Source organism: Anser cygnoides, chromosome 1 (genome assembly GCF_040182565.1).
Source record: "Anser cygnoides isolate HZ-2024a breed goose chromosome 1, Taihu_goose_T2T_genome, whole genome shotgun sequence".
NCBI lineage: Eukaryota > Metazoa > Chordata > Aves > Anseriformes > Anatidae > Anser > Anser cygnoides.
In genome coordinates this window covers 15,361,787-15,384,551 of record NC_089873.1, presented here as the reverse complement: position 1 = coordinate 15,384,551, position 22,765 = coordinate 15,361,787, and the positions used below count along the sequence as shown (strand labels likewise).

At 37.9% G+C, this 22,765-nt stretch overlaps 1 protein-coding gene across 2 annotated transcripts in view; it reads right to left on the bottom strand.

The window, feature by feature from the left end:
* PRKAR2B (protein kinase cAMP-dependent type II regulatory subunit beta) overlaps positions 1-22,765 on the bottom strand; it is an 81,374-nt gene that overhangs the window by 7,163 nt on the left and 51,446 nt on the right. For both annotated transcript variants that reach the window (XM_013190782.3, XM_013190783.3), the window contains 4 exons: positions 12,912-12,964; positions 11,733-11,816; positions 1,297-1,403; positions 310-463 (listed from right to left, as the gene is read on the bottom strand). In XM_013190782.3, coding sequence (XP_013046236.2) covers positions 310-463; positions 1,297-1,403; positions 11,733-11,816; positions 12,912-12,964 — 398 coding nt within the window. The remainder of the gene's footprint in view (positions 1-309; positions 464-1,296; positions 1,404-11,732; positions 11,817-12,911; positions 12,965-22,765) is intronic.

Genomic DNA, 22,765 nt, shown 5'->3' with positions numbered 1-22,765 from the left:
ATTCATAATTGAATTTTACTCTGAAAGCAAAGGCATTTCCTATCAAGTTGTGGGAAAACATTTTGCAATTTGGAAAATTACCATTAAAATAGAATAAAACAACATTTTTAAAAACAAAAAAAAATCAACTCTTTTCTTGAGCCTCAAGTTTGCTTCTGCAGTTTCTGGAAAAAGTGTCAGGAGTTCTCAGAAGTTTTAATATTAAAACTTTCTAAAATCTTTTTTTTGATGCTGTGGTAGCATATCAGTGCAATTTATATAATATATTTAAAACAAATGAATAATACATTACACAAGCATTTCACTTACCAAACCCCAGATGGCACCAGGAGAGGTAGCTATAATTGTAGCTGCTCTGGGTGTATTGTACATTAAGGCCAACTCACCAAAACTTCCTCGGTTATCGTAGGTGCCAACACACCTCCCAACACCATCACATTTTACATAAATATCATATGTCCCTCTGTTAATAAAATAAATGGATACAGTGAGTAGCATCGAGGTCTGTTCTTTGCTAAGCACTCTCACTATATTTTTATGCCACAAATTCAAAAAATAAAGCATTTGAAATACAGGCAAATATAATTTTGTTTGCTTGAATTATATTAAGCACCTTGCAGAAACATCTCAATCACTTCAGTAAGTAATAAAAGTAGTTCCTCTTTAAAGGGAAGGATAAGGTTACTAGTTTTGACAGCAACTCACTGTAGAAACAGACTAGATTTACAGTGATCTATTGATCACCAGAATTGTATTTATTAAAAATGAAGATCAAACACAGTATCCATGTTTCTTAATTTCGTTTTAACCATACTACATACAAATGTAACATATTGCTATGATATGACCATTCAAGGAATAATACAATTCATTTAACTTTCAAAATAGTAATTTGAAAGGTAATTAGAAGAGATTAGGACACAATGAATACATATGAAAAGCAACGTAAGATTCTGATATAAAGAGATTGTGTAATATAAACGAATATATTGCTTTTTGTTTTGGGGAAGCAACAAAATCTGGTATCTCGTAAAACATGACTAAGCCATCCTCACTGACTGATGCTCAGCCACTGCTTTGTTCAGTGCTGAGTATTCTATAGTTCATGTTGATAAATCATGTGGATGATTTCCAAACACCACTTTCCAAAGCTCAGATACTGTTCTACTGCTTCACATTTGTTCTATTTTCTTTCTTTCATGCAAATGAGTAAGAATCAAGTACAAGTACATAGAGAAACAGATCCTTCTCAGCAGACTTTTTGCATAATACTTTGTGCTATAAGACAGCATTCACCTATCAATGACGTAGAAGTTGTCACCATCATCCCCTTGATCAATGACATGTTCCCCTCCTTCAACCAGCTTTTCAAACATCGCATCCAACACCTGAGACATCTGTTCCTGTTTAAAAGAACATGGAAGAAAAAAGTAATTGTCATCTGCTTTCAAAATCTTACTCTTCAAATTAAGTAGCTGCTCCACCTCCCAAATATGCAGAAAATCCTTAGGGACATAGAAATGTTCATGCTACAGAAATGTGCAGATCAATCAGAAAGATAATTTTCATTTACTATTTAGAATTAACTTTTTCTTCTTCCAGTGTTCAGATCCCATCTTCCTTTCTTATCTCTACCAATGACAACACAGATCATGACTGTGAAATAAATTGCTCATGAGGATCCAAAGGTGATTTCACCTTTCACAGAAACAGAATTTCACCTTTCGTAATTACATATTTTTGTCCCTTATTGCAAGCAATACACTTACCTGGCTTTGCCTTTAGAAATATTTTATAGAATCTAAAGTTTCAGAATGATTGCAAAGTATTTTGAAAATCTAAATTATACAACACCTGCAGCACTTTGGTTGAGTAAATGCTAGACTTGTTGGGAAGGAGGAATGTACACATGGTTATAAAAATACTTTATTAAACTGAATGGAATATGAATGTCTAGAGGGAAATGTTAACAGATTAACAAAATGTCACCTTCTGAATGACTGTCTGTTAACAAAAACAAACCACTAATTATAGAATTTGTCTTGTATGTTGTAAACCTGCTAGAACTTAATTATTCATGTAAAAAAAAAAAAACAACAAACGCAACTCTTCTGGGAATTGACATGAATCCTAAAAGGTAACTTAATAAATCACGTTTTATTGTCAGTTTATTCAGCAATATACTTAAAACACTGAGAACAAGCACAAAATAATCATCTACTTTTTGTAGCTTATTAAGTATGTATTGCACTGGAACAAACAGATTCTACTGAAAAAACACAATATAGATAAGCCTGTAGATTGAGATCCTCATGCACTTTACAATGGTTCCTTTCTTAGCATTTCCAACCACTGCAAAATGGCATTTACCTTCCAAACAGAACCAGCCTAAGTCAGTCCGTTAGAGCCCTTCTGCAGTCTATGGGCAGAGATAACCATACCATGTATCTCAGAATCATTCTCTAGAGATTCCTCCTTCTTCCCATCAATGACAGAGAGCTACTATACCTCAGAGTTAGATACTTAAGTTTTAGATAGATAAGGTTAGATGGAATTAATTCCACCTTTAATCTATTGAATTCCTTCACTTCCACAAAGCTTTTAAAAATACCAGTAGCACTGCGTTATCAGATCCTATTTAAAAATGGAAGCAGCCAAATACAATTTTACTTTACAGAATTAATTTATCGTGTGTGGGCACAAAGAACAACAGATGGGCAGCATCTACTCTCAGTATAGATCATGGTAAACTATAGTAAGACATCATGCAGTGTACCTAGGACAGAAAGAAATCTTTTAACTGTCTCTCTACTTAGTACCTTTCTTGGTACTAAGAACATTTTCAATTTTCTAAGTATGAACCAAACTCACGAAAAACAATGATTTTTCTGGTAGGTAAATCTATGACTTTTTAGACAGCCAAGTAGTATTCACAAATACAGCTCCCCTTTAAAAACTGTTCTAAACACTTGAAGTTAATACATTTGAGAGCTGAAATAACTGCTTATTATCTGCTGAAGTACAACACACATTTTAAGTTTCTCAGTAAACTGCAACTAACTCAAAGACATCTGGGCCTAACCCTAAAAATTTCTACATAGAGTAACGATAGAGCAGACTGCAACAGCCAAGCCAGGCACATGGTTCTTGCTCTCACCATAAGAATCACAAAAGCTGCTTGCCTAGCTTGCTTCTATGTGAATCCTCTTGATTCCCTGCCAAACTGAGGCTCAGCTTACTGGCACTCTCTGTAGCTGCTCTGAAAGGATAAAGCCGGGTAATTTCAAAATTAAAAAGTAGATCTGTTATCATATGCAAAATTAATTCCAGTATTCTGTAGAATGGCTCAGTCTGAAAGCGTTACTTTTTAAAAGTAGTTCTGGTTTATAAGATAACTTATAAAATAAAACCAGGACTTTTTTTATAGAAATGTTTAGATCCGTTATGTGTAATGCTGTGTCAACCTAGTAATCCATATTCAAAGAATGATACTTTATTGAAATGATAAAATTTTAATAGAAATAAGATTTATAGAAAAACAGAAGTATTGAACATGTATGTTGTGCGAGCTGTGACTTCTGCTAGAATTTCATTGTCTTAATACAGATTATTCAAACATTACAAAGTATCTCTTTTTCTTAAGGACAATGTACTCCACGAATATGAAGTGCCAAAACTGAAGTTTAAAGTATATGAAATTTGATTCTCTGTAATATTTATTTATATACCCTGATTAATAGCCGCATTCTGAACGATGAAGCATGCAAATGTCAAAAAAGCAACATTCTGGAGAAAATTATGGGGATCTTGTGTTGTTGCCATGAAAGTACACTTTTAACACCTTCCTTTGTGAAAGAGAAAATACTTTAACTTCCTTAAGAATGAAGAGGCTGAGTAAGAAATCAGATTTTCTGAAAGATGCATTCACAATACAAACCAAGTTCATGTACCAAGATTTTCTTTATAAAGGTATTTTTTTTTCTTTTGAGGTGTAGTAGTTATTGCCTTTCTGTCTAAAAGTCATTAAGTTCAATTGTTAGAAAGACAGTGTCATTATTCTATGATTTCAGAAAATAATTTGCTATACAAGTGAATAAACAAGCCATAGTTACTGTCTCAATCATCCTTGCTTTCAGGTGTGGATTTAAAATCATAACCACCATACAATAGCCTGAGTTGAAAGCAACCCACAAGGATCATTGAGTCCAACTCCTGGCTCCGCACAGGACCACCCCAAAATCAGACCATGTGTCTGAGAGCGCTGTCCAAATGCTCCTTGAACTCCAGCAGCTCAGTGCCGTTCCTTCTGCCCTGGGGAGCCTGTCCCAGTGCCCGACCACCCTCTGGGTGCAGAACCTTTCCCTAACACCCAGCCTGACCCTCCCCTGACCCTCCCCAGCTCCATGCCGTTCCCTCAGGTACCTAACCATTCGGAAAGAGGAATGTCAAGGAGCATCAGCTCCCTCACCAGCACCAGTCAGTACGATACATCACTGTTGGCAGTATCATTGTCGACGTGGATGAGCAGCAGCATGAGTCTTAATGGTTTTTGCATCATCCTTGATCTGAATCTCTTGTAAGTAAGAATCTTCAAGTGAGAACAAGTCTGGTCAACAGATTGGTGGCTCCATTTGCTGTAGAAAGGCATGCTCATCTGTGCAGTGGACTTTTCAAAGATCCTGTCAAGCTCCTGTTTGTCCTGCCTGATGCTATGCATCCTTTACCTGGCAGCTCAGCACTCTGACCACAGCACGTCTCCCACATCACCCCTCAGCCTTCAGGAGAGATGCTAGACACTCTCAGGAGCCCGAGGCACAGATGGCTGTATCCTACCTTTGGATCTGGGTTGAAACCTCTGATGTGTCACGGTTGGCTGGTCCAGTTGGTGTGGGGGAGCACTGCCTGTGGCTCATCATCACTGTTATTGCTAAGTCTAACAGTCTCACAGTCTCTCATGCACTGTTTCCAGGCCGCCTTCAAGCTCCCATCTGCACAAACTGCCCCAGCTGTAAAGTCTCTGTTAGTTTGTCCTCTTCACTGTGCTCCAGGGAGCTCTCTCTTCTCACTGGCAGTTACAGAGGTGATCTTCAGCAACACTTCAGCAGGAGCCTGACACTCTCTGACAGTCTTCATGTGCAAAAGTACTCTAAACACTACACCTGTAGCAAAAAGTAATTGCCCCCTCTTCCCTTTTATCCCATGGTGGCTACATGAGACTCTAGCATAGAAGCAGAATTTTAATGTCAAAAACACGTCTGGTAGTTATTGCGGTGCCTGTGAACAGCACAGCACCTAAGCAGAGGTTTTATGAATCTCCCAGAGTTAGGAATTATTTTACTGTGCCTAAAGTGAAACTTAGGTACCAAGTACCTTTATGAGTCTAGGCTCGTGGTGACACCCATGCAAAAATAACATGTGTAAGCCTGATGTATTGTCATTTCATATCTGAAATGTAAAAAATTGTGTGACTATTGAAATCAGTTAAAAACACAAGACATGGCATGAGACTCAGAAGAACAAAACCATGATAACTGGTTTACTAAGGAAATCCCCCTGCAACAGTGTCTGGTTCCATCCTTCTTGCCAGATCATGTGAAAAACTACAAATAATCAATCCCGCATCTCCTGACTTTCATTCTGTATCACATAAAGTAACTATTGTCCTCCAGATGAATGTTACATTATTCAAAAATAGTATTTTAGCCCCAACTTCTTTTAAGTCAAGAAAACAAATGTGACAATTACATCTCAACACAATTCCTTGAAAAAATATCAGTTAGATAATGGACATTGAGCACAACTTAAACTTCATCCAGTCATTAGTGTGCCCTTGACAAAGAGCTTCTGATTCAGTCTGGAGAGCTGACCGACCACGACACGCCCTTTCCAAATGCCAATAGCTTCTAACTGCCGAACTACCAAGTCATTTGCTACCACTGTGCCAGCTGTGTGTCTTCTGAATATCAGCTTACAGATTTACTGTGAGCTGTTTGGTAAAGGGAGAAGAACAAAGTTTTCCACACTCAATTCAAGAGCTCTTAAACTCTGAGGCTTCCAAGGAACATCAATGTTTGAATTGCTGATACAAATTCTTGCTGTTTGAGAAAGTGCCACCAGTTCTGAATCAATCAAGGCATTGCAGATAAAATGGGAAGTCGGACATGATCATCACTGAAAATCAGGACGACAAATGCAATGAAACAGACAGAGTACCAGAACAGGGAGAAAAAGAAGAGACAGAAGAATTCAGCGAAACATAGGCAGGGAAACCATGAGAAGAAAAAACAACAACAACAACAAACAACATTAAATCAATAAGCCAGGATCTTGGAGATAAAGAGTAAATTACAGAATACATGTCTCCAGCTCTCCATGTTTGTTTTGCAGAACAAAAACCATGTACATATACTCCCCTGGAACTCTGATATAAATGTTAGCAGCACTATTGATCCAACTAAAAATATTTAGCTCCCTTGTGTGATATCTACTTGAAAAATAATCAAAGGCATTTATTTCTTCACTATCAAAGAATTTATTTTATATTTAGATGTATGATAAATATTTTTGAGTATTAACCAGTATTTTCCTTAAGAATTTACCCTGAACTTCTTCTGCATGGTTATATTTAATATATAACACACACATTAATATATAGTTGTTATATTCTGCCTCTGACATATCCCATGCATGCCCATCAAGTTAGGCTTTTATATTTACTTTATTTATTTATATGTATTTACTTTATTTATTTATTTTTAGTACACTTTTTATATTTTGTAACTAGCCCCTCTGAGTAAGTTGGCTTACTCTTTTTAGCAGTTTGCTTTAAAAAAAAAAAAAAGCAGAGGTAATACCAAGTTGCAAGCAGTTTCCTTATGATGAAGGCACCTTACACTGGGCAGTTCTGTTATAGAACATCTTCAGTAACTGATCATAGGCCAGGTGGAGAGAATCCCTGTTCACCAGATACAACGTGAATGTTAACTTTGCCTTACGGAAAAAAGAGAGGATTAAGGGCAATTCTATTTGTTTGGGAACCCATTAGTTTGCAGAGTTTTGTGCCATCTAGGAAAGCAGAGTATTAACGTGTTCAGGCATTCTGGGCTCTCTCACTCATATATACATATTCACTTTAAGTGCTCCAACATCTGTAGTCCTAATTTTTCACCAAAAAAAAAAAAAAGAATCCAAAAACATTATGAGAACCTTTCGTTAGTGGCACTTTTCAATGATGCTTTGGCCTTAAGTGTAAGACTCCACTATTCATAAAACATGGCTGCATTATGCTTGCTTTCATCCTCCCCTGCGTTAATCAATTCTAATTGATTAATCATTATTTGTGCTCTCTTATAATAATTCCCCAGGTGAATGAGTGGCAATATGCCCAGAAATTGCTCTTGCATATTTGTGGAGAATATGTATAATTTATTACCTTTTAAGGGTCAGATCATATTTTAAATATTCTCTACAAGCTTTAGCGGGGCAAAGATCTCCAAAATAAAATTTATCTGAAACAAAAGAGATCTAAAACTGTTTGTGGATTTTTGCTAAAGGAAGGGTTCAAACTTAAAGTGCAAGGGTACAGCACAATTTTAATGGTATCAGTCCCTTCAGCCTTGCAGTTACTCTGATAATAGGTTGATTTATCAGTTGCTTTTTTTTTTTTCTCCAAACTGCTGGCCTATGGGCCATATCTAGCCCATACCGAACAAACCACATAGCTTGTTGTTAATCAGCCTCAGCAAGTTTCGTCTTAAAAGACAAAACCAAAAGAATAACTTCTAGAAGGCTGTGTTGGCCAGTGAATGAGCTGCTGCTCTTCCTCTCAGTGATAAAACAACTGTTGGGGTGCATGCACAGGAACAAAGTCTAGTAGCAGCAACTTGGGCTCATCACAAAAGTAATGCTAGGATTTCTGGGCAATGGTGTGGCACACAACAAAGACTAATAAACAATAAATAATAATGTGGTCTGATAGAAAGAGACTTTCTGGTAAGAAGAGCAGAAGAGATGTTTAGAAGAGGAATAGGTTAAACTAACAGAGGCTAGAATAACAGTGTGGGGAGAGGGAAACAGACACGCACCTTTCTCTCGTTTAATTCACTCATCCACACAGTTCTGCTCCTGGAATTTCTCGATTCTTCCCTGATTGAGTTCTCTAAAAAGTAGCTGAAGAACCGTGAAAAACCTCCTTCCCTCATCTTGTTGCACACGTTTCAATATATATTCTTCTTCCAGGAACTTTTTCAGTACTGTTACATGCTAGCTAAAGGGGATATTGAGTGACCCCAACTAGATGGGAAGAGATTAAGCCCCCAGAAAGGTGAAAAAAAAGGCTAAAATACTTTTTTTAAAAAGTGTTTTTTATATAAGAGAATTAACTCAGGAGTGCTTTGCCGAACTGATATTAACTGACCAGTCGCATCCTCAGCAACCCACGAAGTTAAAGAAAGTTCCAAGATAATTCAAGGAACTTTACAAGGAATTATAGGAGTTGGTCTTTAAAGCAGATATTGCTACTTAGGGAATTGTACCAGAGCCTAATGCTCCTTTATACTATGCTGCATTTTCAGTCAGAGCCATTATGTGAAGTACTTATATTTATAAATACTTGTCCATAAGTTCACCTATCTAATATTTAAACCCTGCTATCAAGTAAACGCAGGCTTAAGACAATGTTATGTGTTTAGAACGTCCTAAACCATCTCAGAGCCTGAAGGTTATCTTTGTGTCCTCTCTCTCATTTTGTCTCACATTCGAGTGGTTGTTTTTTACTTTTATGTGAGGCCTCCTGTTTTTTCAAATGGGCTCTTTAATTAAAATGCCGAGCAGTACTGTAAGTCACCTCCTAACTACTGCAGCTTCTCCTTCTGCTTTTATGATATCCTTATCTTATCTTTTCATTCACATTAAAATACAGTGTGTTAGGGTAGGATAAACTTTTAACAAAATGTGAACCCCATCTCCCATCACATACTGAACACAATTCTGATCATGCCTCAGGACATGCTGTTATGCTGCATTTCAGAGTGGTGCCCTACCTAGGAACGGTGTTTGACACCTTGCTAAAAGGCCGTCAGGGAAAAGCCATTAAGCACTTTACATTCTCTCTTCCCCTCTACTCATTGACCTCTGCAACAACATTTTTCATACACTTAACTATAGCAGGAAGAAGCTGAAGTTCAAGGCAATAAAAACAAAACAAAACAAAACAGTGGGAGCGTGAGATGATAGATACATGGCCTGACTTCTGTTCCAGAGACTTTAGCTTTAGCTGCTGAAGATACTATCTCTTTAAGATGAAAGAGGTTTGGCTTTTTCTTTTGCTAAGATACTATCTCTTTAAGATGAAAGAGGTTTGGCTTTTTCTTTTGCTAACACGCCAGACAGTGAATTTCATCAGCCGGCGTTACACTCACTTGTGCTGTGGGGTGGAGAGGCAGAGGTGATGAAGAAATCTGGGATAAGAAAATTTAAATTGTTGCAACCACAGTCACAGAGCTCTTGAGTCACTGCCTAGAAGCAGAACAAGCAGGAGGAGTGGGAGAACTCCCCTGGGGACTGCAGATCTTAGCTCAACAGAAGAAGCAAGCCAGACTAAAGAAGGCTACGTTTTAATATGTTTGCTATCTTCAGAGCCCAGCAGCTTTCCAATGCCTTTTATGAGTAAAGTTATTATAATTAAAAATTCCTTTACAAAAATGATCATCTTTGACTTCCCAGAATGCTGTCTGTGAAGGATTTAAACTAGAAGAAAGTGTTCATAATCCACCGGACACAAACCTGAGCAAAGGTGAGTAAACAAGAAAAAACTTGGGAAATCCCAGGAATAGATTTCAAGGCAGAACTCCACAAGGGAAGGGCTCAGCTAAGAAGTCTTCTGCCGGATACCTGGAACTGACCACAGGAACTATGAACAGTTACAAGTAACTGATTCAGAAGCAAAAAGAAAGCTTCAAGGGGACAATGTATCAGTACAGCAACACAGTTCTTAGAACACCTCCAGCAACAGGGGTGGTGATCCCTTACAACTCCTTAGAGAAGCCATATGAAGTGCCCACACTGGAACAGCTCCATATTCTACGTCTACATATTGCTTTGATGTCATGCATGTCAACATTACCATATAGCTGGTATGAAGCCAATAGATCCCTGTCCCGCAGACCAAGTGGCTGGCGAACATTTAGACAGAAGATGTAGTTCACATTGGAAAATAAACTACATCTCATCCAGAGGACGATATAATAAGCAGATACTACCAAGAAACTGGGTAAAACCAAACTCAGGAAAGCAGTAGCCCCAAATTAGCATCACAACAGATTTTAGGAGCACATGATAATCTGTTAGGTCACAGGGCTTGTAGGACAGAAATGCTCGGAGACTAAACAGGAGGGATCTGCCAACATGCCATTGGCAAGCTAACGTAACACATGTCCAGCCAAGTGGAAGCCAGGACACAGCAGTAACAAGGAAAATATAAAATAAACCAATTTCACATCCAGAGCAGATGTCTCCAAACCTCTTTGTGTCCCTGAAGTTATGAAAATAAATAAATAATAATAATTCAATAATGGAAGGGACAAACATTTGGGTAATTTTAGCCCAAACCAGTATAGTGGAACAGCTAGTTAACTACCCATTAAATAGAGAGCAGGAGATCCTACGTCAGGTTCCCTGAAGTCCCAAGAATGCACACATTTGACTTCCTATGTTAGGACTCTTCATGCCCTCCTACAGCTCTAACTCTACGGCTTTGCAAAGCCCTGATGGGGTCTGTGGCTCACTGCTCCTGTGGGGATGGCTACCCTGGGTCAGAGCTTGGCTTTTGTGCAGACAGAAGCAGGAGCTGGGAACTCGCAGCACGAATTAAACTGCATTCTCTGTAACTGCACCTGGCTTTCAAACAGAGCTGCAGGCTGGTCTTTCCATTAGCTCCCTCTTGAATTAAATTTAAAACTTTTCATTCTCATGCTTAAAACTCTACATAATTATTCCCCCTGCTCCCCTGACAGCGCTGAATCAATTCTCCCAAGAAAGCATTCGGTGTGCTGTGAGTCATCCCAACCTCAGTATGCATGTTCTGATTGATACACTCACCTTTCCCTGAAACAACCCAGTGCATTTTTGTAGTATGAGCACCTTTGTCTGATCCAGGCCACTCATTCACTGTATTTAAGCTTTCTTAAAAGCTCAGAATTGTTTTTATAGATAATAGAAGGAAATTATCTGCACAGATGAAAATTATCTGTAGCATTTTTACAGTGTCTATATTAAGTGAAGTAATAATGTAAACATCTTGCTATTACCTTTCTCCGTCTATTGCTTAAGTTGCTCATTCAGTTAGATCTATAGCTAAAATGTAATTTTAGGTTTTGATGGTGCACTTAGTACACTTTTGGATGATAGAAAGTAACTAATAGACACAATTTAAAAGTTCTGATTAACCAATGACTTTATATAAATTAATGTAAAGCAAAATAGTTTTAAAATAAGAAAATAAGATACAGCACAATCATATTAATACATACATTCAAATTAACGTACTTCAGGACATATATATATACTAAAACTGACAACAGTTATCAAAATGACACTTCAAGAGATTACAAAACGGTCAAAAAAGCATACATATGAGCTTATAAAAGTAAAATCTGTAGGTTCAATTCAAAACTTCATGAGAATTAATTCCTGTCAACATTGCTAAACCCTGTTCATTATAAAGAATCTCTTACCGGATCTAGGTTCTTAAAAAGAAGAATGTCCTTGCAAGCCTCTTGCAGCCTGTTTCTTTGATCATCTGTTTTAGGGTGAATAATCTGAGGGATAGAATAGAAAAACCTTTAAAGTGGTTATCTTACAGCAGCAATTAATTGAAGGGCTAAGCTAATTCACCTAAGTATTTTGTGCAATATTTTTTTTCCATGCTTTGTAACATTTTCCTTCCAAAACCTTCAGGATTTGAGTAAATAGTCAGTGATAACGCTGTATCACCACAGCATGAGCAAATGAAGCATGTCTGTATTTTAACTAACAAGATCTTCACATCTGTAGAATCCAGTACATTTCACAAGCCATTCCAGATACCTTTATTTCAACAATTTTTGAATAAACATTATTCTACTACTGTCTAAGCATATATGTTCTATAAAAGAAAAAAACAAAGCACCACTGTTATCCATTTGCCATGACTTCTTCCTAAAGAATATTTGTGAAATAATCTCTGTGATAAATTTATATCAGAGATTTAACAGTGTAAATGACAGACTTCACATCATATGACTGAGCAGAGATTTACTAAATTACCCATGCCTGGTTAATGTGACTATCAGTCAAGTTATTAGTTTAGCTCATAAGCTTATGATAACCTTTTTCCACTTTTATTAGCCAGAAAGTGGATAGAATACAAAAACATAGAGCAATCTTAAAAGTCATGTTATTTCATATTAAAAATCAAGTGGTGACTTAAGTAAAATAAGCAAATCTGTTTCATTAGCATTCCACATCTGATAATCTTAGTGATTTTATCATTTATCTTTTCTCTGCCTTATGTACATACTTTAATACTGATTAAAATACTGCAAGGTTGCAAGGACACTACTGAATTAGTTTTAATAGCAGGCACTCTCTGGGCAAATGTAATTGCATAAAAATGTTTCCATAACAAACCATGGATCACGGGTACAGTAAAATAATATTTAATTGTGTCCTACATGGGTGACTACTACAGAGAATTTTTAAATGTTCCTTTAGTAAGAAAACCCTACAAATTATTAAAGAATATTATAATAAGGATGCTTTTGGAAAGAAATGGTAATGTTGGTTACATAATTTAAATAATCAGCCCTATTTTCTTCCTAAATTTAAAGCCTGAGAACTGAAAAAATAAGTATTTAACTCAAAGTATTAAATACCCTAGATTCTGCGTCATCTTCTTCCTCATCAGGATCATAAGCTTCTGCACACACTGAAATTTAAAAAAAAAAGTACAATATTAATTAAAATATTGTTTTACAAGCTTTATATTTACAAATGCATTGTGTGGCGTACTAGTAATATATAGCACTGAAACACGCCCAGCAGAGAACCACAGAAAATATTGCTGATAAGGTCCATAGTAGGTTATCTCCACACTGCTGGTGAAAAAACTATATTTATGTAGTTTTTGGACATGTTTTCTGTGTTTTGAAAGACATCCAGTATACTTTTCAGCTTCCCAAGTAACCTGCTGTAAGAGATTTGACCTTACTATGGGCATATAAAAAGGGAAAGATCTAATCTTTGTGTCCAGTAGGGATTGCTTAAGTGCTGAAGAGAAAGGACCAGTTTAGACAGTGGAGAAAGTGTCAACACCATTTTGAATTCTAATCTCCAGCATTATTCTAATCCATTTTCAGCTTTGTAAGATCAGCAAATTTAACGAGCACACTCTCCCATATATAGTCCAGATTATTACGGAAAAAAAAAAAAAAAAGAAAATGGAAATAGTATCTTGAAAACGTAGGGCATCTGCTCCTTTTCTTTTATCCCAAAGTTCTGTTCTCTTGTTATAGGACACTAAATAGTTCCAACAAATCCATGCCCGCTGCTACTTGTACCTTTCCTCCAGGTACATATAAAACATTTGATTATTTGTCCATAAGTTCTCTAGGAACAAAAATGATCTGTAAACCTGTGACAGGTCTCTTCCCTTAGGTAGCCACCCCACCCTTTCAAGGATCAATTTTTCTGTTATTTCCCCCCACACTCTCTCATTTATCTTCTTCAGCTTCTCAATGTTAACTTCTAGCAGGGCTGAGGCTTATTTTACCAGTTCTTCCAGTCTCCAAGCCCAGCACCACTCAGGCACAGCCAACCTGGAGACCCCTGCTATGTGAAGTACTCTGTGGTTTGTCCTTTCTCTGCTCTTCACTGAGTTTTCCATACGCTCTTAATGCCACTGGTGAAGACTGACACAATTTGGTAAGCAGCAGAGCAACCCTTTCCTGGAAGATGCTCTTAGTGGTAATATACTCCTAGAACAATTTCTGTTATTGCTAATGTTTGTTCTTGTCACTGGATCGCATTCATTACCTTGACTTCGGCTTTTTTACTCCGTATCTTTGGCTATTCTTTTACATTTGTTCTTAATAAACCAAACCAGTTTTAATCTTCTACATGGTTCCTTCTTGTGCTTGATATAAATACGGACCTTATAATTTAGACAGATTTATTTTACTGTGCTTTTGTTCTTTTGTGTGGTCACAATTTGAATTTGTTCCCTTTATATTGCATCTTTGTGGAACATCCAATTCCTTTTCTTTCTTTTCTCCAGACTTCTTTTCCATGAGCTTATGCCTCCAGTCCCTTTTCACTCTCTTGACCTGTTGTCCTAATCCTTTCAGGCTACTTCTTTCCCTTCCTAAAACGTGAACTCTGCCATCCCATGGGAATTCTCACTCACGTTGACTTTTCTCTCCCTATTCTATAGCAGTTTCTCCCCCAGAGTTGGTATCACATGGAATAGCTTCCCTTCAATGGCTTCTCCCAGTCTCTCAAAGTTTTGTCCGAAGTACGTCGTAAAACACGTTGGGCAGTCGGCATTCTTGTTTATTCTCTTCCAACTGATGACTGATCATTTCAAATCAGTCACCACCGCCATCACCGCCATCCCTGGACCCTGCTAGCTAATAAAAACCCTCACCTACCTGATCTCTTTGGTGGTCTGCGCTATGCAGACATAATGACAGAGCTCCTGAGCTTCTCCCCTTTCAGTATTACTCACAGACCACCAGTATGTCCACCTCCCTCCACAGCTCGGATCGCAGTACGAGTGTCTGAACCCGGTACGCAGCAGCAGCCTCTTCCTCTGCCCTGTCCGCCTTCCACGTCTGGTTCTGCTAGTTCAGTCACATTGTTCCTCGTAGATTAAGACTGCATGTCCTCTTGTTTACTCCCCCTATTTCCTATATTATTACGCAAACACTTTCTAAAGTAGTCACCAGACAGACCCATTAACCTGCCCGTTACCCTATTAATTAAGCTGATTTCACTGTATTATTGCACTTATCATGCACAGTCCCCAAGGAAGTCTTGGCTATCACCACCTCACGCACCCAGCAAATCCTAGATTGTCAACTTTATAAAACCTGGCAGCTTCAAAAACTTCAATAAATTTGATACGAGCCCCTCTGGAACTAACTGAAAGTTTTCTACCAAGTGTACTAGGAACTGGTTTTGGTTCCAGAGAAATATAAATGCCCACAAAAGGAAGTTTGAAATATCTTGAACAAGTATAATATTTTACCTCTAAATAAACAAAATGTTCCTACCAACTTTTTTTATGGCAACTATAGTATTTCTGTGATGTCTGAAATAAACTTTGGGGGGGGGGTTATTTAAATAGCAACAATAATAGCACGCAAAGTAAGCATCGTAAGCCATCATAATGTAAATCACTACTTTGTCTGAACTGCTATCAGCTTCTGTGCTATAGTGCACGTATGTGTACATGGAAATCAACAGATGTGTATTACAGCGTGCTGCTGGGTGTATAAATAGTCAGTCTCAACCTGGGGTACAGGGACACCCTGTCCTTACCTCGAATAAAACCTCTAAGAGAAAAAAATTAATCAAAATGGGAATTTAATAGCATTGGTATTGTTATCACAGAATCGATAGGTCTCAGAAAGTATGGCTGAAGACTTAACAGCCTTCCAGAACACATAAAAGAAACTGAATTTAGCCTCATCCATGGCCATCCTGATCCATCTTACCAGTTCCTTTCACACAGCCTCAAGCAGGATCAGAACAGAAAGAGAGGATGTACCTGAGGTTTTCCACATCATCTGTTGTCTCTGCTCTAAATTCACTTTTCTCTGCTAGAAGCTCATTTAAGTCAGTCACGCTATTACCAGCAGATACTTCCATTAAATATTTCTTCTTTATCATTGATTACGTGCATTATATTTCTTTAATAATTGCAGTTTCTTCTGGCTAGTGTCCATCTTCCCAAGTTTTAAAATGATTTATTCTTATCTGCCATGAGAAACTTCCCTTCTAGTTTCAGTTCTGTACTTATTTTGTCTTGGCTTATCTTTTTGCCATGATTACAGATGCATCTTTCATTTGGGTCACAACTTAAAGATTATACAAATGGTGTAGCTCTGCAGTTTTAAATGTGCAATTTCTTTTCCTCCATTATTTCAATAGTTTGTCTTACAGACTTTGTAGTCCAGTAATGTATTAATTTCTGGGTGGAGAGCAGTAGATGGGTCATGGAAAAACTTAAAACATTTTACTTCTGTTCTTGAAATATGTTTTTTGACATTACTACAGTCCACTGAATTTCAGGACTTGAAAACTGGGGTGTGGCCCATTAGAACCCCAAGGATATAAATCATCTAGAACTAAGTAAGATGCCTCTTCTGAAGACATCCACATCTGCAGAAGTGATCTGGGTTCCAATCTCAGTTAATGGGGAGAAGCCATCACTTTTATGACGTGATTCATCTGACCTGTATTACATCCCCAGATTAAAAAAAGATTAATTACAAACGTGACTAACTGGCTGAGCTAAACCCTATCCTTCCTGAGATGAGTCCTGCTGTTTAGAGTAAGCTGCTAGACTGGTTTCTGCACTTCTCCACTTAGTCCATATTCTTTGGAAAACAGAAATAACTCAGCTGATGATGACAGGTTGCTCATGCAATAGCACCCCTTCTTTATTCTTTTTGTATATTCCAGGGAAACAGTCCGTGGCCCCAACTCTCTTGTCCGAGGCCTGACTGGCATCACAGACATCATTATTCTGAACCACTCCACTGCTGGTGGCTGGAACACTCATAATGTTTGGTGTTTCATTTTTCTGCCTCCCCAGCTCATTCCACATTCCCAAGAGCACACAGTACAGGCTGACTTTATCATGCTCAAACACCCTGTCACATTTTGCTACGTGTCACTGCTAAATTTAATATCCTACCATTGCTCAAAAAGCAGTCCTAATACAGTTCTTAGAGGCCCATTTCACCCATGCATAAGTACAGCTTTAAAAATAGTGATACAAACACTGCACATATTTCTCCTTTGGCTCCTAAGCTTAACTAATTGAAACTATTTTTATTCATTTTTTTTTCCAATGGAGAATTATTTCACATAATTCACCAAGATGGACACAAGCACAAACACATCAGCACAAAGTATTTGTAGCAAAAACCCAAATTATCTGACAGCAGTGTGTTATTAAAATACGTGTGCACTGAAAACCACACACTAATCTAGATGGATTGCTTTGCCAGCAAGAAGAGGCAAGCTTTTATAATCTCCAACTCTTTAGTCCAAGTAAAGTCAAATTTTTGGAATTCAGTTAATATTGTTTTACATTAAAAAAAAAAAACACCGGAAATAAAGTCACTTTAGATATGAATGAATTCTAAAATGAAAACTAACATATAGTTAGTAATTGTAAGATCACAAAAAAAAATAATGTTAAACATGCTCTATTCCCTTGGTGTATCAGGAAGTAAGAAGCTATCAATAATGAAATGAATGAAAGCTGATATGTAATCATAAAATATTGTATTACAATGAAAACATGCAGGAAAACAACCAATGTGTGGACTGTTTCCAAAGCACAGAAACCCCTAGTAATAAAGCATATTACAAATAATTTTACAACAACAATAAAACATCCATGGAAGTATTTCTTCCTCCCATTCAGGCCAAATCAAGACTCCACAGTTTTGTCAGCACAACTATCAGGCTGCAGTACGAAAACAACCCATCTCTTGCCATTGTAGCTATGGCAGCATGCCCTACGTCCCTACAAACATCCCAAATACAGCAGTGATGCCCACCCCCTCGTACAACAAGAACGTCACTTCACTGGTTTAGCCAGATGGAAGTCACAAAGGTGACTTAACTGCAGGGTGAGATTTCCCCCCAGTTTGTCAGGATGTACTTCTCCATCTTCTAAACATAGAACAGAAACATGGTGCACTGAGACTCCTGGCACAGCAGATGCTAGTACCAGACTGGACTGCAAATACTGCTGCACCTTCATCAAAGTTTCTGACACTATTTGCCACAAAAATCTGTTTTTTAAACACATCACCAGTTCCTACCACTGCAGGAAGCAAGCAAACTCTGCACTCCAAAACCCTGCATTCAACAGATAGCTTTCATTGAAACAACAGCAATCCTGTGTGATGGTAGCAAAAAGAAATAACTGGTCGTGGTCTCTGATGGTCATGATTACCAAGCCTGTATTATTTCTAGAGATGGTTTTGTCGGGACCACATAGAAGACAAGATTGAAGAGCTGTAAGTAAACGTAAGGACTAAAGAACAACCCAGTGAAAGAAGAACGACTTTCTTCTCTGAGTGCACAATGAGATGAGAGAAATTTTACCTTGTTCCACGCAGCACACAGAGAGGCAATACCAACTGGCTCTACTGCTGACATCCTCCATTTGGGCAAAACACTGAAACTATCTCAAGGACTTGCTTTCTTTAAACGCAAACTAATTTGGAACAAAGCATGATCACTGGGGCTATTGTTTCCTATGATACTGTCAAAAACAGAGCATCTGAGAAATGCCTACACCTGACAGGGTCACTAACTTGAAACTTTATCTAGGCACAATTAGGTGAAATATACACAATGCCTGAGACATTATAATTGTGTTATTACTGTACTACATATGGAGTATTTACATTACAAATGCTATCCAAACTAGAGTAAAAGTATGCATGCTCAGAAAAAAGCTCTAGCAATGATAGAGACATGAGTATTTTTGAGATTTCCTCACATGAAAAAAAAAAAAAGAAATAAGAATTTCCCCTCCAGTCTACTAGATCTATGTGATATCTACTTTTGAGTGGTGCATCACTTAACACGAATAGCTAAATGCTCAGGACACCAGCCTCAAAAATTTGAAGCTAGGTAAAATCAGTCAGTCTCCTCTTAATTATTAGGAAGATGGCCTTCAGGTCATTAGGTGGGGACTGAACTGGAGGATTGGGACCACTGCCAACAAAGTCTGTTTCAAGATGGACTGCTCATGAAGGACTGCCTGCTCTGCCTTTCAGTAAATAGGCTGAGACTTACCAAAGACTGTATGCCAGTTGTAAATACATACCAAACACGCGGTTTGTTCTCAGCTACACAGCCTAACAGCAAAACTTTTTGCCAGAGTTGGAAGACCATGCTCAGCCTGCGCTACGTGCCTGCAAGAAATCAAACACTTTAGAAGAACTAGCTCATTCAATCAATTTTTCCATTCTATTTTCTGTTGTCCATCTGCTGCTACTGCTATTTTAAATTAGTCAAACTTCAATATATTTCCTCCAGCAATGCTAAATAACATGAGGTGCCTAATAATAAGATGTAGCATCTTGAATGAGATCCACGCCAACAGTGAGTCATAGATCCTCCTAAGGAGTCTCCATTCAGAAGTCCACGTGAAGTTTATTCATGTTACATCAATCCTCACACCAAAGCAAGGATTTCATCAAGATCACACTGAACACCGTTAAAGCCCATCTGAAGAAACCTGATGGCCCACACAAGGCATTTTTAGAGAACTAGTTGAGTTATTCATGTGTGGGTGCCTTTGCACTGCAAGTTCCTTAATACTTTGGAATATAACATGGAAAATTGTGACGTGTTAGACTGCAATATCTTCCTGTACTCCACAGGGCAAAGCACTCCGCATCAAAGGTAGCACACTCATCACTGGGGCAAAGTTATGCACTCTTTCCCGAAATCATACTGGTTTGAATCGCTGGCTCTTCCACAGAAGCAGCATGTTTGAACTTCACCACAAGCAGCTGAAAAGACTTCCCTATTTTTAAACAGGGACATAGAAAAAGGCTTTAGTAGATTCTCCCCAAGGACTTGCATAGTCCTTAGTCCTATTTACAGTCCTATTTCAGCTCTTTCCATAATTGTGTCATTTGTCAAGATGGAGCTAAAAAAAACAGGCTTATGGTGAGGAGACAGCTTTGTGGGGCTTCTCAGGAAGTGCCTGACTTCATCTGTCTGGGTAGTGAAAACGAGCACAGACACGTGTTACAGTGTCCAGATCACTGCAGGTAGTTATTAAACAATAAAATCATTACAAAACTAAGATGCACTTCCACTAGAAGAGTTTGCCAGTATATACTATACACTATAGCGCTTATTCTGTAAGCTTTCCCAGCTATAGCAGCATACCATACAATGACATACTGTACTCTGATGTTGACTTGTTTAACCTTCTGTTCCCATTCTCATACGGGTCCAAGCAGTTCATAACTCTACAGTGTGCTATTTGGTTTGGGACAGAACTGAACTATGCATAAATATTTGACAAGTTCTGAGCAGACACAGAGCTCTTTGCATACATTTCAACTTTATATTTGCCAATACCAAAGCAAAAAAACAAAAAACAAAAACAGAGCTGCACCCAGCTCTCTCTCCCATATTATTTAGCGCTTCACAGCCATCAACTACAGATTTTTCTTATAGAAAAGTCAGCAGTCCACTCAGAGAACACACTTTATTTTCCCACCAGAAAACTCATCCCTTACATAGAATGTGCTGCAAAAATTTAAAAGATTGTAGCTACAAGTGTTTTTTTTTTTTTTTTTTTTTTTTTAATCTCTGGAGCCTACATCCCAAGAACGCAAGAACGTACACATCCACATTTTTAAAATAGCCACATAGTAAGTAGCACACTTTAAGGAACTATATACAATACAGAAAACCACAACAGCAACTTAATTTTACCCAAAATGAGTTCTCTGTCCAGTCGACAGGGTTTGTAACTTACGCTTTTCACCATGTCAGGTTTCATAGTAACAGAGCCCCAAACAATAAAATCCTTGCTGTAGATTTTGACTAACTATGTGAACTTCAACAAGAAACCACAGAGATGAGTTCTAAGATGTTTCAATACACATTAAGGTGAGTCAATAGCATACTAACTACCTTAGCCGTATTTTTCAAAATTGATTGCAGAAGTATATACATACGCCTTAAAGAGGACACAGAAATAGACACTCAAATGAGTTTATCACTCATTCATCTCTCCTAGCCTCTCCTTCGGTTTCTCCAATCATGTCTTATCCTCAATGTTGTAAAATATCTGAAAAGGAGGTGTTAGTTTTGATAACCAAGTTGGCATGTTTGGTGCTTAATTATTAAAAATAATTGTTTTTTAATGGTGGATTAAATATGAAAGAGGCATGCAGGAAAACACTACTGAATTTACAAATCTAGTAGAGTAAACCATGAAACTATTAATAGAACAGAATAAAAAATTGAAACCAGGAGAAAAACACGAGTCGAGAAATACCAGAAAAGGAAATACTCAAATTCTGGAGTAGTTAGAAGACACTGAAGGTGAGATGTATGAATCAGTCAGCTGTAGGACAAGGTGGGTAGAAAAAAAACTGCAAACAAAGCAAAATTGGGAATTATTTGCAAAAAAAAAAAAGAAAATGCTAAAATCATATTAAATAAGATACTTAAGAACAGACAGCAGGGGAAGCAGTAAAAAACGGAATTCCAAGGCCCACAACCTTACTGGAGAAGGAGGGGGAGCACCTATTAATGCTGAGCAAAGGAGCACCAGGAGAAGTAGAAGGAGAACCAAAAAAAATATAAGAATCACAGAATTCAAGAGGGCAAAATGAACGGCAAAACTCAACTCTGCCAACAGGTCACGAGGTAAAATTAAGCACACACCTTGATTTAACTGGACTGGGCCAAGAAGAGGGGAAAGGAGAGTGACTCATGTTACATATCTGCAAAGAGTTAAAAAGGCTAAGGAAACCAAAATAAGATGATTAGTTTATGAAACCATGTATTCATGGCTATCTTCTATGCTGGTATTTTAAAGAGTAATACAAGAATCAATTTGGTAGCTAAAGAAAAGATGTAGTGAGGCAAAGAAAATGCTTGGAAGTAACACAAAGAAAAGAATTGCTGATGGCAGGACATGTAAAGATATAAAAAGATTTAAGAAAAGAGAAAAAACATAGAACAAGGGCACACAAGAGAAGGTGACCTGTGAGCCATAGAGTTGTGCAAGCGATCGTAGGGACGTTAGGGACAAAGCCAGAACTATGAGCTCTGACAAACATGTCCCGGTGTCCTGCCAGCAGACTGGACCCGTTTGATAAAGACAAGGTGAAAAGCCTGCCAGAAGCAGTACGACCATCCAGAAAAATGAGGAAGGCACAGATAATACTAAATCTAGAATACTCATACGAACCTTTGGAATGATGTCTAATTAAGTCATAATTACAAAATGGTAGAACTTTAAATATAATAAACAAGCCCAGAGGAGATTGGTTTAAAACTGTTCTTTATTGCTGTGCTCAAACCTCTAAATAAATGCTTCACTTCGCAAAGCCTGTTTCTGTGGGTCCATATTCAGATTAACTGTGTGAACTCCTGAACTCAGGTGCAGAAACACTTAGGAATGTGGACTCCTCATCCCTGAAGGGTGTCCCCTAGCTCCTCAGAGGCACATGGCAAAAAGTGGGGTACACTTGTGTTGGGCACCTGAGGGTTCAATCTGAGCAGGCTTCACAGAAAACCCTGTATCCATACGGCACTTAGAATAGCAAGCTGAGGACGGGCACCTGAAGAAAGAGGAGGAGTCATCCTTTGAAATTTGCCTTCGCTTTTCACAGCTATGGGACTGAGGGAAGGAAGCTCGAATTCACCCTTCCCTCTTTTCCAGGAAAGTGCCCTACATACTACATTACAAAATAATCTGTAATGAGATGCACTTCATTCC